Genomic DNA, 15,614 nt, shown 5'->3' with positions numbered 1-15,614 from the left:
TTAATGAGGTTAGGAGGCATAGTTCTCATGTTTCCAAGAACCCAAAGGTAACAAATGGATTCATAGACAAACACCTACACACATAGAAGAAAGTATATATAGGTAACATATTCTTGTAAGGTAACAAATGGACCCATAGTAAGACACCTACTATCATTTTCAATTTCAACTCATCCATCGGGGTAATCTTATAAGAATAGCTAACACTTTGTAGCAAAGTGGTGTACTTATAAAGATCATATCTTCCTTGTCTTTAAGATAGCAAGCATGATTAACATTAATGAGGTTAGGAGGGCATAATTCTCATGTTAAGAAGAACCTAAAGATAACAAATGGACTCATAATCAGACACCTACATACATAGAAGAGAATATGTATGCAACAGTAATCAAACAAGTTAAATGATTGTTTTATGGGATTATTAATTCAAGTAAGAAAGAACAACATAAAATGGGTGTAAGGCTTACAATAATAGAATTAATCCATAGTAAAAATCTAGCAAATGAGTAGCTATACTTGGATATTTAGAATACTTACAATTTAAGATAAATTAATCACAAAATACATTTTATGGAGCACATACACAAGTTTTTCCAATGATGATGGAAACGCGTTAAGAATATGTGAAGCTTCATCTCAACAACTAAGAAAAAATGTAATTAAATATTGCCACCAATGTCCTCTTTACATAAGAACTCAAACATTTGGTAATGTGTCCGAACTTGAGAGGGAAGTCATCTAATGTTAGTATATGTATCCTTCACTAGGACATACATGTTTCACTTTTTTCATAGAGATTCATCTCTCTCTCTCTCTCTATATATATATATATATGTGTGTGTGTGTGTGTGTGTGTGTGTGTGTGTGTGTGTGTGTGTGTGTGTGTGTGTGTGTGTGTGTGTGTGTGTGTGTGTGTGTGTGTGTGTGTGTGTGTGTGTGTGTGTGTGTGTGTGTGTGTGTGTGTGTAGAAATCTTTCTCTCTCTCTCTCTCTCTTCCCTTTGATCCCATAACATAAATCCAAATAATAAATAAGTATGCATGTGGATCATGCATAAAAATTTTATGTGAATAAGGTTAGCTATACAAATACACTTATACTGAAGAACAATAAAATAATTACTAATCCTTCTTGATCATATAAAGAAGATGTAGAGATCTCACAAAATCTTAAACAATTACAAATTGTAGCACACTATGTTTCCAATGGTGTAAGCCATTTTTTGAGGATAGCCCTTTGATCCTTATGAGTGGTGCCATTAATGTAATACATCATACTAACCTAGGGGGTGTACCTATAAAAAAGCATTGATATAATGTGTGTTCAAAGGGTATTAGAAAATACCCTTTCTTTACATGCTATATAATCCTATAAATTTTACTAAATAAAATACCCTTTCCTTTGACCTTACATGGTATCTTACATGTTCTATAAGGTGGACTCCTCGGGCATAATAAAGAAAGGTTGTTGCTCCCAAACTAAAGATATTCTAATGCAACTATTTAACTAGAGATATTCATTATCTTATCTGATTGTAGGCACTATTTTGATATGATTTGAGGAATCTTGTTTATAACATTTAATGCTTATTTATAGAATGGGTAAGGAATATGTTAAATAAAGGCAAAAATAACAAGAAAACTTAAGTTCTAACCCATGTGTCACCATTTATCTATCTTCAAGCCCTAGAAACATTGTTGCTAAGCATTTGTATGTTGAGAGCATGGGGTTAAACCAAACACTTCTCCCTCAAGTACATATAGTGGTAGAGCTTTGTACCTTAGTGGTTTATGTACCTCCCCAAAACTCATGTAATGGCATGGATGTTGATTAGTCTCTTCATCATGAAAAAAGTAAGTACATGTATGTTGATGAGTGTATTCTCAAAAGACAAACATACATTTCAACAAGTCTATCATGACCAAAGTACTTAACACACATGCTTAGGATTCCATTAACAACGATAGACTAGCTAGATGGTTGTGTTACTAGCCCTTGCTATAAACCTCTTTAGGAAAACAATATACCTGAATTGAAAGTGTCTTTCAGCTATTCTAATCAACATAACTTGCCATGTCATCAAAATGTTGTGGCAAAAATTCATCTACAAAACAGAGCAAAAGGTCACAATTATTGTCTGTTACATGGCCTGCAAATTCCAATTAATATATATCGTGCTTCACATCATTGTTAAATATCATTGTTAATGAGTGACCATACTAGCTACTTTTCATTAAACTATTGCTTTGTAGCATACTTATATAGTTTACATGATGTCAAGAAAATTAAGCTTATACCTGATTGATTGTTGGAATTAGATGACACTATCCCAAAGAAATCATTTGCTATTGGTAGGATACACAATGATTATATTCTCTAGAATTGACATCAAATTCTGAGGGGATCTTATGGTTCATTTTGATCCTTTTGATGTGTAACTCGAAAGAGATGCAATTTTGCCAGTTGAATATCCGCATAAACTTCAGTCAGGTGTGATATTGCATTAGCTAATGCTTGGGTGGAATCGGCAGTTGTTAAAACTTGTAGCCTTTTAGGGCCACGAATGCTTGTAGTCACGTCCTTACATATTTTGTCTATTTCTTGTTGAACTTTGGCATCAAAGGCACCACTTGTTCTCTTTTTGCTGTTATGGCTTTGTATATGTGCATGTCTACTATAGTTAGTATCATGATCCATCATTTAAAAGGAAATACCATGAACTAAAAGTACCACAAGCGAAACCAATTTGAAAAAAATTTGATAATCTAATTTCTTAAATGATGCAGGACTTTTAGATTCTTAAGATGGTAAAGAGAGACATATTTAGAATAAAGTAGTACTACACTTAGAAATACATATCCTTCTAGTTATCAACATATACAAGGAGTCTTCAAGGGAGGAGGATGACGCTACATTTATAGGAATGTATATACGTTTTAAATAACAAACAATCAAGAGTGTCTATTTACCCATAGTCACTTTAGATAGATTGCCAATGTTTTCCAAAATCACAATTGTAAAATATTGTGGATTGTGCTAGTTAAGGCTTCCATGTTTTTTGCTTCATATAGTATTTATTTGTTAGCATGCCATGACAAAAATTATTGAACTAAGAGAAATGACAATAAGAGCAACTATGCAAAGCAAATCAAGTTGAGATGCACCTTGCTAGTGGTGTAGCATGAGGCTTTGAACCTTCATGTGGTTGTTCTGAAGCTCTTGATGATGCAAACTTGTACGATTGTCTTGGGACATTTGTTGTGTTAGATGTGATATAAGGAGACCGATGTTGGACCTCCAACTGGGATGCACCTTTTCGACCAGAAGGTATGGCATTGAACTCATGTACACGTTGGGGACTAGAAGGTGTGGCCTTGAAATGGGGTGTGCCATCAGGACTAGAAGGTCCAGGGGCCTCGGAATGATGTGCTCCCTTGGGATTCGAAAGTCTCTCTTGGTAATAGTGTGAGCCCTTGGAGTCATTTTGGAGCTTAGAGGGGCTAGGGTGTATTGCACCCTTATCTTTAGGATGCTCCTTGGTTTCAGAAGGTCCCGCACGAGTAGGGAGGCTATTGTTGCCAGCTGAGTCATCGGATGGATGGAGACGATCGCGAGGAGAGGGGGGCTCCTCGTCGTCGTCGCTGTCGTCTTCGTCGTCGTCGTCGTCGTCATCGTCGCTGTCGTCGTCAGTGTTAGAATCATCACCGTCGTCTGGAGTATCGGAGACATATTCCTCGTACACTTCCTCGCCGCAATCGTTAGCTGCAGTAGCTACAGCGTTACTATTGCTCTTGCGAGGGTTGGGATTCTTGGGAGACGCCGGCCGGGTTCGTTTTCTTTCATGGGCGACAGCGGCCTTCTCGGTGGAGACAGCAGAGATATCGCGGAGCAGGTCGTCGACGGCGGTGGCCGGGGCCCCTTCCTTTGCCGGGCGCTTGAGGCGCTTCTTGAGGGCGTCCACCTTGTTGCGGCACTGCCTTACCGTCTTGCGCTGCACCTGCGACACAGCCTGCGCCACCTCCTCCCAGTCGCTGAAATGCACCATGCCCTTCTCCGACGCTTGCAGCTTCTGGAGGTACACCTCCAGAAGCCTGACCGCCGCCGCAGTCTCCCAGCTACCTGCGTTTTCACTCATCATGCGCGGCCGCACTCCGTACCCTAAATGTACTTGCTGCTATTAGTTATTATTAGTGCTATTGGTTGTTGGCGCTGCTTATACGTCTGCTCTTCAGCCATCGATGTCGCTGCCCTGTCTCATGGTTTTGCCCCGTCCTGATTCTGCTTCCTGCACGCCGTCAACTTTCAAGGGTCGCCAAGATTAAACCGCAAAAGGGTGCGAGTCGCGACTTCCAGCCACCTACTTAAATTAGGCCGGCTGTTTTTTACACACTGGGCACCGCACGGCCATTAATTATGTCGAGGGCTGGTACGAAGGTCCTAATTGGCAGGCGTGCAAGACTCTAAGACTTAGGGTGGGTTCAGACCCAGCAGACAAACAGGCATCTCAAATACAGATGACCAATCAAATTTCAGCATGGAAAACTGTATGTTCACACACATGGTGTGTCAAGATTGTGGGAGAGAAGGAAGGAGTCTCACTTGTAGCTTTCTTGCTTGTACAATGGGGGAAGACACACAAGGGTGGAGGCTGAAAACTGTTTTTCTCTTCTTAGTTGTGGAAGCCAAAAGAACTCTCATACAAAGAAATAGAAGAACCCTATATATATGCCTTAAACCAAACTCAAATAACTAAGGTGGCATACTAACTGAGCCACGAACTAGAGTAGATAAGGATAGCTATCATGTAGCTATTATTCATGGGCAGTGTACCAACCGCATCTACAACTAACACGTCGGTGACATAAATGCACAACGGTCACCTTGGCATATCACGAGTGGAGCTCGATATCTCAACACTCCCCCTCGAGCTCAATCCCAATTCCTGCACACCAAGCAGGTCTCTGAACTTGCGCAGCTTCTCTGCACCCAATGCCTTCGTGAATATGTCAGCTACCTGATCCTCTGTGCTGACATAAACTAGATCAATAAGACCTAGTAAAACCCTCTCTCGCACATAGTGATAATGCACCTCAATGTGCTTTGTTCTAGCATGATAGACTAGGTTATTTGCCAAGTGTATACTGCTCATGTTGTCACAATAAATGACAACTGGCCCATCTGTAGGCTGATGCATATCATAAAGTAGCTTATGCAACCAAGCTACCTCACATACAGCCATTGCTGCACCCCTGTACTCAGCCTCTGTGCTCGACAAGGCAAATGTAGGCTATTTCTTGCTGTTCCAAGTGACTGCAACACTCCCAAAAGAGAACACATATCCACTGGTAGATTGTCTATCAGAAATGCTACCAGCCCAATCAGCATCAGTGTATCCATGCAACTGTATCGGAACCCCAGTCTCATAAAATAGTCCATACTGCAATGTGGACTTCATATACCTGAGTATGCGTCTAGCCGCATCCAAATGCGGTTTCCTTGGAGCCTGCATAAACTGACTTACCAATCCAACAGCATAGCTCAAATCTGGCCTGGTAATAGTCATATAAATCAAACTTCCTACTATGCGTCTGTACATAGTAGGGTCTTCCAGAAGCTCACCTGCATCTGTGCTCAGCTTCACATTCTACTCCAAAGGAACTGAAATAGGCTTACAGCCTGTCATCCCATATTTGGACAGCATGTCCAATCCATACTGCCTCTGCAAGAACTGTATCCCACTTGGTGATCTAATCACCTCAATGCCCAAGAAATAACGCAGCTCTCCCAAATCCTTCATCTCAAACTTCTGCTTCAATAGCATTTTCACATGAAGGATATCTTCATCACTGTCACCTGTCATAATCAAATTATCAACATAAATGACAAGTAGCATAATACCTTTCTCTGTTTTTCTCACATAAAGTGAGAAATCTGCCTTGGAAATCTGAAAGCCAACAGTGACAAGATACTGTCCTATCTTGTCAGACCATGCTCTAGGTGCTTGCTTCAAGCCATACAAGGCTTTCTTCAACCTGCAAACAAACTCAGGATGAACAGCATGCACATAACCTGGTGGCTGCTCCATATAGACCTCTTCTTGTAAGTCACCATGCAAGAAGGCATTCTTTACATCCATCTGATGTAAAGACCATCCCTTTGATGCAGCCATAGCAATGACTGCTCTTACGGTTGCCATCCTTGCAACCGGACTGAATGTTTCTTCATAGTCAATGCCATATGTTTGTGCATACCCCTTGACTACTAATCTTGCCTTGTATCTGTTCACAGAACCATCTGCATTGTACTTCACCTTATAAACCCACTTACAGCCAATTGCATTCTTACCTTTAGGTAAAGGTACCAATTTCCATGTAGCATTTGCCTCCAAGGCATCCATTTCTTCATCCATGGCTTTCTCCCATTTTTCTTTTCCCATGGCTTGCTCAAAAGAAGTGGGTTCTGGTTCTTGTATCACTTTGACCATATATGCATAGTGAATGGCTGTAAATCCATCATATTTGAGCCTATCCACAGGATACCTAGCTCTCGTAGACCTACGCAAAGTAGGTTCACTCCCAGGTGCTCTCAAAACATCCCTGGTCTTCCTTACTCCAGGTGTAACAATAGAAGGTATACCCAACTCATCATCAATGCTCTGTTCTGAGCCACTGGATTCACCATCCACATAAGAGTGACCTGCATTCACATCAAACATGGGCTGATCAACCTTCTCTTTTCCTTTTCGTGATACCTGCATACCACTATCTGCATTTCTTTGAGAAGATTCTCCTGATCTCAATCTGCCTGTCCATGGCGAAGAATGTGAACCACTGCTAGAGGACGCTCCATGTCCACTAATATTTTGTGACTGCTGCTGTGAATTCTGTGCAGCATTACCATTTTGTGCATCTACATCATTAATCACATTTACTAGTTTATACCAGCTACTCATCTCATCAAAAACAACATCTCTGCTCACTGTAAACTTACGAGTAGAAGGGTTATAGCATCTATACCCTTTTTGCTGCAGAGAGTAACCAATAAAGATGCACTTCTCAGCTTTTGGATCCAACTTGGATCTCAACTTATCTGGCACATGTACATAGGCAATGCAACCAAAAATTTTCAAATGAGAAATATCTGGTTTCCTACCAGTATACCTCTCCTCTGGAGTCATTCCATGTATTGCTGCAGTGGGAGTCCTGTTCATTATGTAGACTGCTGTAGCAACTGCTTCAGCCCAATAAAAATCAGGCAAGTCTTTTTCATTGAGCATGGCACGAGATACCTCTCCAATATGCCTGTTTTTCCTTTCTGCAATTCCATTTTGTTGTGGGGTATAACTGCATGAATATTGCTGCTTTATGCCATGCTCTTGCAAGAACTTTGCAAACTCATTTGAGAGGTACTCTCCCCCTCCATCTGACCTTAGGCATTTTATTTGCAGACCTGTTTCTTTTTCAGCCATAGCTTTAAGGGTTTTGAAATGCCCAAAAACTTCACTTTTCTTTTTCATAAAATACACCCAAACTTTTCTGCTATAGTCATCAATAAAAGTGACAAAATAATGACAGCCTCCAAGAGATGCAGCTTTAGTAGTCCACACATCAGAGTGGATTAATTCCAATGGCTTCTCACTCTCTTGAACATGTCTAGGAAATGGTTTTCTTGCCTGTTTTCCAAACTGACAGGCTTCACATACCTTATGCATTTCTGCAACCTTGAATTTTGGTAATCCTGCAACAATATTTTGGGCCTGCATTGATTTAAGTCGCTGTACATTAACATGACCAATGCGTTTATGCCAGATATCAATATCTGCAACTACACCGGTCCCATGTGCAAAACATTGCTGCACTCAATTCAGACATGTCTGCATCCAACATAAACATTCTGCCCTTCTTCTTTCCTTTTGCTATCAAGCGACCTTTATTTTTCATATCCTCAACAAAGCATCCATGAGGATTAAATCTGACCTACAAGCCCTGCTCAACCATTTGACTAACAGAAACCAGATTCTTGGTGATATTCGGGACATGAAATACATCGGACAGGTATTTCTTTTTCCCATCCTGCATAGACAAGGGAATTTTTCCAATCTGCACAATAGGATGTGCAGTATCATCACCAGTCTCCACAAATCCTGGTTTTTCCATTTTCCTTGCATCCTCCATCCATTCTGCATGACCTGTCATGTGGTTTGATGCACCTGAGTCAACATACCATACATCATTGCTTTCTTCTGCACTTGTCATAGAATTGCTCATGTGCTGCACCATGAACAAATGCTCATTTCTGTCATCACCTTGTCTGCTAGAAGATGCATAATTCCCTTGTTGCAGTTTTCCATTCATGATGTCATTCTGCTTTTTATAGCAGTCTTTAGCCATATGACCCATTTTACCACAGTAATAGCATTCAACATTACTGTTTGCATTTTGGCCTCTTTGCCATCTACCACGACCTCTTTGGCTCCTCCTGCCTCTAGAGTTACCACGTCCTTCTCCATAGGACTGGTTTTCTTGAGTTTGCTGCATATTCTGATTTCTACCACGGCCTCCAAATCGGTCTCCTCTACCTCTGCCTCTACCTCTTCCAGCATTTGAGTAGAAGACAGTTTCTTTTGAAGTTCCTCCTGAAGAAGATGCACCACCATTTCTCTGCTCCTCAGAAATTAGAAGAGCAATCAACTCCTCAAAATCAGGAAATCTTTCACGAACTGAAATGGATGTCCGAAACTGTGCATAATCCTTTCCTAGACCATTCAAGGTCACAGAAACTAAATCATCATCTTCCACCGGTGACCCAATGGAAGCAAGTGCATCTGCAATCTTCTTCACCTTCATGTGGTAGTCATTGATGCTCATATTTTCTCTTTGCACATTGTGCAACTCTTGCTTGAGCTGCATTTTCCTGGCTTGCGTATTTGTGCTATACATCTTTGACAGAGTATCCCATGCCTCCTTTGGCGTACTTGCATCCTGAATATGCACAATCATAGAGTCTGAAATGCTGATAGACAGCCAGTACATAACTTTCCTGGCTCTCTCATGCCATGCTTTGAATGCCTGCATTTGCTGTTGATTGGGAACATCAGGAAGAACTGGTTCTTCTTCATTTCCTGCAACAAATTCCCAATATCCTTTTCCCATAAGGAAATTCGTCATTTTAAACTTCCATGCTTGGAAGTTGTTCTTGTCAAGCTTTTCAGTGACAATCTGTGAGAGAGAATCAGACGCCATTACAGAACACTGCGAAAAATTCTGTCACTGCAAAAACTCAGCTTCACCCTCACAAGGGCAAATCTACAAAACTGGCGAAAGTGGTATTTGACCACACAGTCACTTCCTAGTGACGATTTTGCATCAACAGGCAACAGGGATGATTCTGTAACTCCCAATGTCTCTGCGCACAAGCATACGATGCGATTTCTATAGTAACTTTTCACTGACTTGTAGAACAGTGGTTGCACAGCATAAAACAGGGCTTTTTCCTGAGTGCGTGCAGAAAACTTCCGCCTCCAAAACAGGCCCCGAAATGGCCTCAAATAAAAAAAACAGGGTCGCCAAGAGCTAAAGCTTCCTCCCGCAGCATATACTGCCCTCTTGCTTCACCGCGAAGGGCGTCTCAACCTGAGACAATGCACTCTTGCAATTTCCGGCTGTGCTACCTGCAGAGATCTGCTCCCAAAACAGAAAATGAAAGCAACACTGCTCCTCTTACCAGAACACCGCGAGCTTGGCTTGCTTTCTTGAGCTCCTTACCACGAACAAGGCTCTGATACCATGTCAAGATTGTGGGAGAGAAGGAAGGAGTCTCACTTGTAGCTTTCTTGCTTGCACAATGGGGGAAGACACACAAGGGTGGAGGCTGAAAACTGTTTTTCTCTTCTTAGTTGTGGAAGCCAAAAGAACTCTCATACAAAGAAATAGAAGAACCCTATATATGGGGTTTAAACCAAACTCAAATAACTAAGGTGGCATACTAACTGGGCCACGAACTAGAGTAGATAAGGATAGCTATCATGTAGCTATTATTCATGGGCGGTGTACCAACCGCATCTACAACTAACACGTCGGTGACATAAATGCACAACGGTCACCCTGGCATATCACGAGTGGAGCTCGATATCTCAACATGGTGGAAGGCTAAAAAAATTAGGGCCTTTTTTGACACGTCATGGCCAAGTTTTTGCTCCTCTCTTTGGCTTTTTGCTCCTCTCTTTGGCCTGCCCAGCACGGGTACTTCTCCTTCGTGCCATGTCTTCTCTCTGGCACCTTTCATTGTCCACCACTAATGTGAATGAGATGGCAGACAACTCTTGGGAAATCCTTGTGGATGGGTGGAAAAGGGGATTTTTCACCCTTTTGTCCACCGTGCAAGTGTGAACCCACCCTTAATCACATCCTGGACTGGCCGCCAACCAAAATATTGCTTACTAATACCAAAACCTCTAACTCAAACTCGTGTAGGGATTTACCTTGATCAAATGACACGTGTGATGTTTTTTTTTTTTGGAAATAAACAGTGAGTTGAATTATGAAAAGAGGATTTTACACAAGCGAGCAATAAGCATTATAGAGCTTTGGGAGAGACTCACAAAAAGCGGAGCTTAGTGATAGATGCTAGGACGATTACATAGCTAGTAACAACTAGAGAAGTATCACCAACTACTCGTTTGTTAGTTAAGATACAAATAGGCAACTTTTGGAACATATGGACAAAAAGGTGAGTGGAGATCTATTGTCCATTGGACGGTGGGGAGGAATAGGTGCTTGTCCTTGCTTCCATGCGTCATTGGATCAATTGATATGTGTCAAGGACCGCTATGGGGCCGGGACTGGGTAAGGGCGGGAATCTAGGATGGATTCCTTTAAGGAAAGGAGAACCTCTACAGCTTCCTTTTCTTTGGCCAGCAATACATCCTTCCTCTCCTTTTTCCCCATTGTACTGTTTCTTTGCAGCAACTTCCTTGCTTTGTCCTTGCAGATGACTGTCTTCATGTCTGTAACCTACCACCAAACCAAGGAGATGAATAAGGGTTTAGGCTTTGAACACTTACTATTAAACACAATCGTTTTTGGAGGTCCAAATAGCCCATAGATAAGCCACTCTTAATACATTCCAGATTAATGGGGGGAGATGGTTGGATTTGCCAAGAATAATTTCTTTCCACGAGAACGATGAAGGGTAAAGGAGGAAGAGTAGCCTGTGTAGTTCTTGTAAATATTCTTGGTTAGCTAGACATGATATAAATAAGTGGGGAATGGACTCTGACCGGTGGCCACACGTGGGGCATAGTCCATTCCCTTTACCCATACTTGCTGCTTTTTCATTAGTCCATAACGCATGGTGAAGGATAGTCCAAAGTAGAATTGATTGTTTAGAGGGAAGGGAGACCGACCATGCATGTTCAAATCTATAATACCACCGTGCTTCTGACCACTGTATGTTCGACCTTCTGTTGAGCTTACCAACTAAACTGGTGTTCGTCCCACGGAGGGGTGGAAGGGGGAGAAGCTGTAGTCTTCCTTTCCAATAGATGTCTTCCACTTTTACCTGCAGGTTGCTAAACATCCAACCAACATTAGCAGTTTCCTAGACATTAATTCTGTTAATGACTGTATCTAGATCTTGATTGTTAAGTTGAAACTCCGTTTTAAGGGCCAGTGGCAATTTCCACGTGTTATTTGTGGTATCCCAAAGGTTGTTCCATAATCGAATTCCTTTCTTTTGGAGCTTACTTGCTAGTTTGGCTAGCTCCTTTGTGATTGGGGCCATTGTAAGGCTGAACTAAACTGATTCTTTAGGAGCCCATGCATGGATTTTCTTCCTTTTGATTTCGAATGAGAACTCAATCTTATAATGAAGCCAAGAAGCCCACATGGAGCAAAAGAGTTGGGAAGGCTTTTTGATTTGGAAGCATGTTTGATTGAAGAGTATGTTGTAGGCTAGGATGGTATGAAATGTAATCCCCTCATAGCTAACTCCTCTCTAGGAGATTGTGATTCAAGAGTATGGCCCAGTCATCCTCCGGAAGGAGTTGGCTCCTGATGATCCATTTGGACACTAGTTTGGATGCCAAGACGTTTCTATCAGGAAGCCCCAAACCACCTTTCTTTTTTTCCAAAGTATAAATATTCTAGGCTATTTTCGGTAACTTGTACCCATGAAAGTTTCCTCCCCATAGAAAATTCCTACATAGTTTGTCTAACTATTTTAGACTTGAGTTACTTGGTTTCCAACATGCTAGGAAGTAGATACATGTAGAGTAAATAACGTGATGTAGGACCAACTTCCTCGCAGCCATCCCACTTTGGAAGTCCTTCCATCTATCAAGCTTGACACTAAGCTTGTCCATTACCCATTTCCATCTTTGTTTCAAGGCGACCCCAAACCCCATCAGGATCCCTAGGAGTCTAAATATTTTCCCTTCTTGGATGACTTGCCATCCTTCATCCAGTAGCCATTGGGGCAGGGGAGCTAGAATGGAGCAAATGCCTGTCTTGGAATGATTAATTTTGGAGCCTGAGGTCAAACAGAATTTGTGGAGGCATTGCCGGAAGGTTTTAAGAGAGAGCTCTTCATTTTTTATGGTTGCATTCAGGTCGTTAGCAAACAGATTGAGAAGCATTTGCCTATTTGAGTCAGGTAGATGGATGCCTTGAAGATTACCCTAGTGAAGTTGGTATTCCAATAGCTAGCCAAGTGCATCCATAGCTATGGTGAATAGTAGGGGAGCAAGCGGGCAACCTTGTCTGATGGATCTTCTAAGGGTGAAGGGATTGGTAAGCACACCATTAATGGAGATCCTTGTTGAAGCATTTCCAAAAAGTACGCTAACATATCTGATGAACCTCTACCCTAACCCCATATCATGAAGAGACTGAAGGACAAATTCCCACTCGATCTTATCATATGCTTTATCAAAGTCTATATTAAGAAAGACTATATCTTGATTAGTACATTGAGCATAATCCATGACCTCCCACAGCCCTATTATTGCATCCAGAATGTACCGAGCCTTAATGAAGCCTTTCTGCTCCTATCTAATCCATTGGTCAAGGTGGGAACTCAGTCTACAAGCTAGTGTTTTGGCAATGATTTTATAGGCTATGGCCATGTTGCATGTGACAGGTCTCCAGTTCCTAGGTCCTCCTTGGAGTCCTTCTTATGAATCAGTCTGACAACCCCTTCGTTGATGCAACTTGGAAGGGACCATTTGGAAATGGATTCCTTTCAAACCCTTATGAGCGGGAAGAGGAGGAAACATTTGAATTCTTGGTAAAATTCATTGGGGAGGCCATCAAGTCCTAGAGTTTTCCCTTTTGCTAAAGAGTCAATGGTGCCACTAAGTTCTATCTCCTTTATGTCTTCTTCCAGCAGCCTTGCTGTGGCTACTGGGACTACTGGGCATCGATATCTAGCTGTTTCAGGCCTTGCATCTGTCTTAGCCGGATGAGATTGAGAGGGTTGGATGAATATATTTTTAAAATAGGCATAGGCAATTTCAAGATTTTCCTCTATGTGTGGTGAGGAAGTGTTGGACCCATCTTCCTTGTTGACTAAAGGGATTTTCTCTCTCCTTCTGATGCCAGGAGGCATATTTTACGGTGGATTCCATGCCACTGTGGATTTCGTGAGGTTTTACGGTGAATTCCGTAAACTTTGTTGACCGGGGCTCATACACAAAGTGGATTCTTTGTGCGAGAAGTTGATGGGGAGGCCTATCCTTTTCAGGCGTTTCATTAATTTAGTGTGTATATGGGTGATTCCATAGTGGGTGATTCCGCAAAATACATATTAAATTAATAAACGTTTATGAGTTTAGAGTGCGCACTCGTGATAAATTGATGCCAGGAGGCATATTTCACAGTGGATTCCGTGAGGTTTTACGGTGGATTCCGTAAACTTTGATGACCGGGGCTCATACACAAAGTGGATTCTTTGTGCGAGAAGTTGATGGGGACGCCTATTCTTTTCGGGCGTTTCATTAATTTAGTGTGTACATGGGTGATTCCATAGCGGGTGATTCCGCAAAATGCATATTAAATTAATAAACGTTTATGAGTTTAGAGTGCGCACTTGTAATAAATTAAGGTTAGGATTTATTTCTAACCAGTTGATTTATTTATGTAGCTGAAGACTGCTAAGTATTCACATTTGTCAGTTTAATTGTATTATTTTACTAACGATTGTGAATGCTTCGGTTGATGTGTAGAGATAGCAGCAGTGGCGGAGGAAAGCATTGGAGGATAGCGAGTATTCGATTTATGAATTATATTTTGATAGGCGCCACGCCTATATTTTGTCATGCCTATTTATTGAGGCATCAATTATTTATTATTATTTTGTATGCGCATGGGCGCATGGTTATGTTATTTCTATTTGGACATTGTATTGGGCGTGCCAGACTCTTTGGGCACCGTCCATTAGCTTTATTTCTATTTTTGTGTTAAAGTAAACTCAAAAGCTAAAAGCTTGCTATATATTTGTAAATTGGGCTATTATTGAGCATGAAGATGAAATATACATAAAATACATGCTTTGTGAAGCGCTCACACAAGGCATGGGAGGAGATTGCACCCAATTGGTCTCTTAATCTTGTCATTCATGCTTTTTACCTTGTAACTTGTGCAAAAAGTAGAGTTCATTGTTCTTGGGGACCTTCTGGCATTCACTACGCGAGCATACAATGTCCGTTCTGCATACCATAAATTAAGGTTAGGATGTCAAGATTGTGGGAGAGAAGGAAGGAGTCTCACTTGTAGCTTTCTTGCTTGCACAATGGGGGAATACACACAAATGTGGAGGCAGAAAACAGTTTTCCTCTTCTTAATTGTGTAAGCCAAAAAGAACTCAAGTACAAAGAAATAGAAGAACCCTATATATGGGTCTCAAACCAAACTCAACTAACTAAGGTGGCATACTAACTGAGCCACGAACTAGAGTAGATAAGGATAGTTGTCATCTAGCTATTATTCATGGGTGGTGTACCAACCGCATATGCAGCTAACAAGTCGATGACATAAATGCACAATGATCACCCTGGTATATCATGAGTGGAGCTCAATATCTCAACATAGGATTGATTTCTAACTAGTTGATTTATTTATGTAGCTGAAGACTGCTAGGTATTCACTTTTGTTGGTTTAATTGGTGCGCAAAACGGATGCTGCTCGCGTAGTGAATGCCGGAAGGTCCCCAAGAACAATGAACTTTACTTTTTGCACAAGTTACAAGGTAAAAAGCATGAACGACAAGAGCAAGAGACCAATTGGGTGCAATCTCCCCCCATGCCTTGTGTGAGCACTTCACAAAGCATGTAATTTATGTATATTTCATCTTCATGCTCAATAATAGCCTAATTTACAAAAATATAGCAAGCTTTTAGCTTTTGAGTTTGCTTTAACACAAAAATAGGAATAAAGCTAATGGACGGTGCCCAAAGAGTCTGGCACGCCCAATACAATGTCCAAATAGAAATAACATAACCGTGCGCCCATGCACATACAAAATAATAATAAATAATCGATACCTCAATAAATAGGCATGACAAAATATAGGCGTGGTGCCTATCAAAATATAATCCATAAATCGAATACTCGCTATCCT

At 41.2% G+C, this 15,614-nt stretch overlaps 1 protein-coding gene across 10 annotated transcripts; it reads right to left on the bottom strand.

The window, feature by feature from the left end:
- On the bottom strand, window positions 1-4,346 carry LOC148013001 (uncharacterized). Of its 10 annotated transcripts, none has more exons than XR_015688833.1 (4): window positions 3,164-4,346; window positions 2,297-2,670; window positions 2,027-2,103; window positions 1-74 (listed from the first exon to the last, which is right to left on the bottom strand). XR_015688833.1 is itself a non-coding variant. In XM_087667963.1 (2 exons), the coding sequence occupies exons 1-2, from the start codon at window positions 4,135-4,137 to the stop codon at window positions 2,100-2,102; spliced, it is 978 nt and encodes a 325-aa protein (XP_087524089.1). In that variant the 5' UTR covers window positions 4,138-4,345; the 3' UTR covers window positions 958-2,099. The 10 variants fall into 10 exon arrangements, 1 of the variants encoding a protein (XP_087524089.1); XR_015688832.1 differs by lacking the exon at window positions 1-74 and adding an exon at window positions 958-1,836; XR_015688836.1 differs by lacking the exon at window positions 1-74 and having other exon boundaries at window positions 958-2,103; window positions 2,297-2,479; window positions 2,585-2,670.
- Between the last annotated feature and the right edge of the window lie 11,268 nt (window positions 4,347-15,614).

This window comes from Lygodium microphyllum, chromosome 26 (assembly GCF_053477565.2).
Source record: "Lygodium microphyllum isolate KBCC chromosome 26, Lygodium_microphyllum_v1.1.10, whole genome shotgun sequence".
NCBI classification, from domain to species: domain Eukaryota; kingdom Viridiplantae; phylum Streptophyta; class Polypodiopsida; order Schizaeales; family Lygodiaceae; genus Lygodium; species Lygodium microphyllum.
This window is presented reverse-complemented; position numbering and strand designations above follow the sequence as displayed.

Coding starts and splice junctions, on each gene's coding strand:
- LOC148013001 (XM_087667963.1), bottom strand. CDS start 4,137: ATGATGAGTGAAAACGCAGGTAGCTGGGAGACTGCGGCGGCGGTCAGG.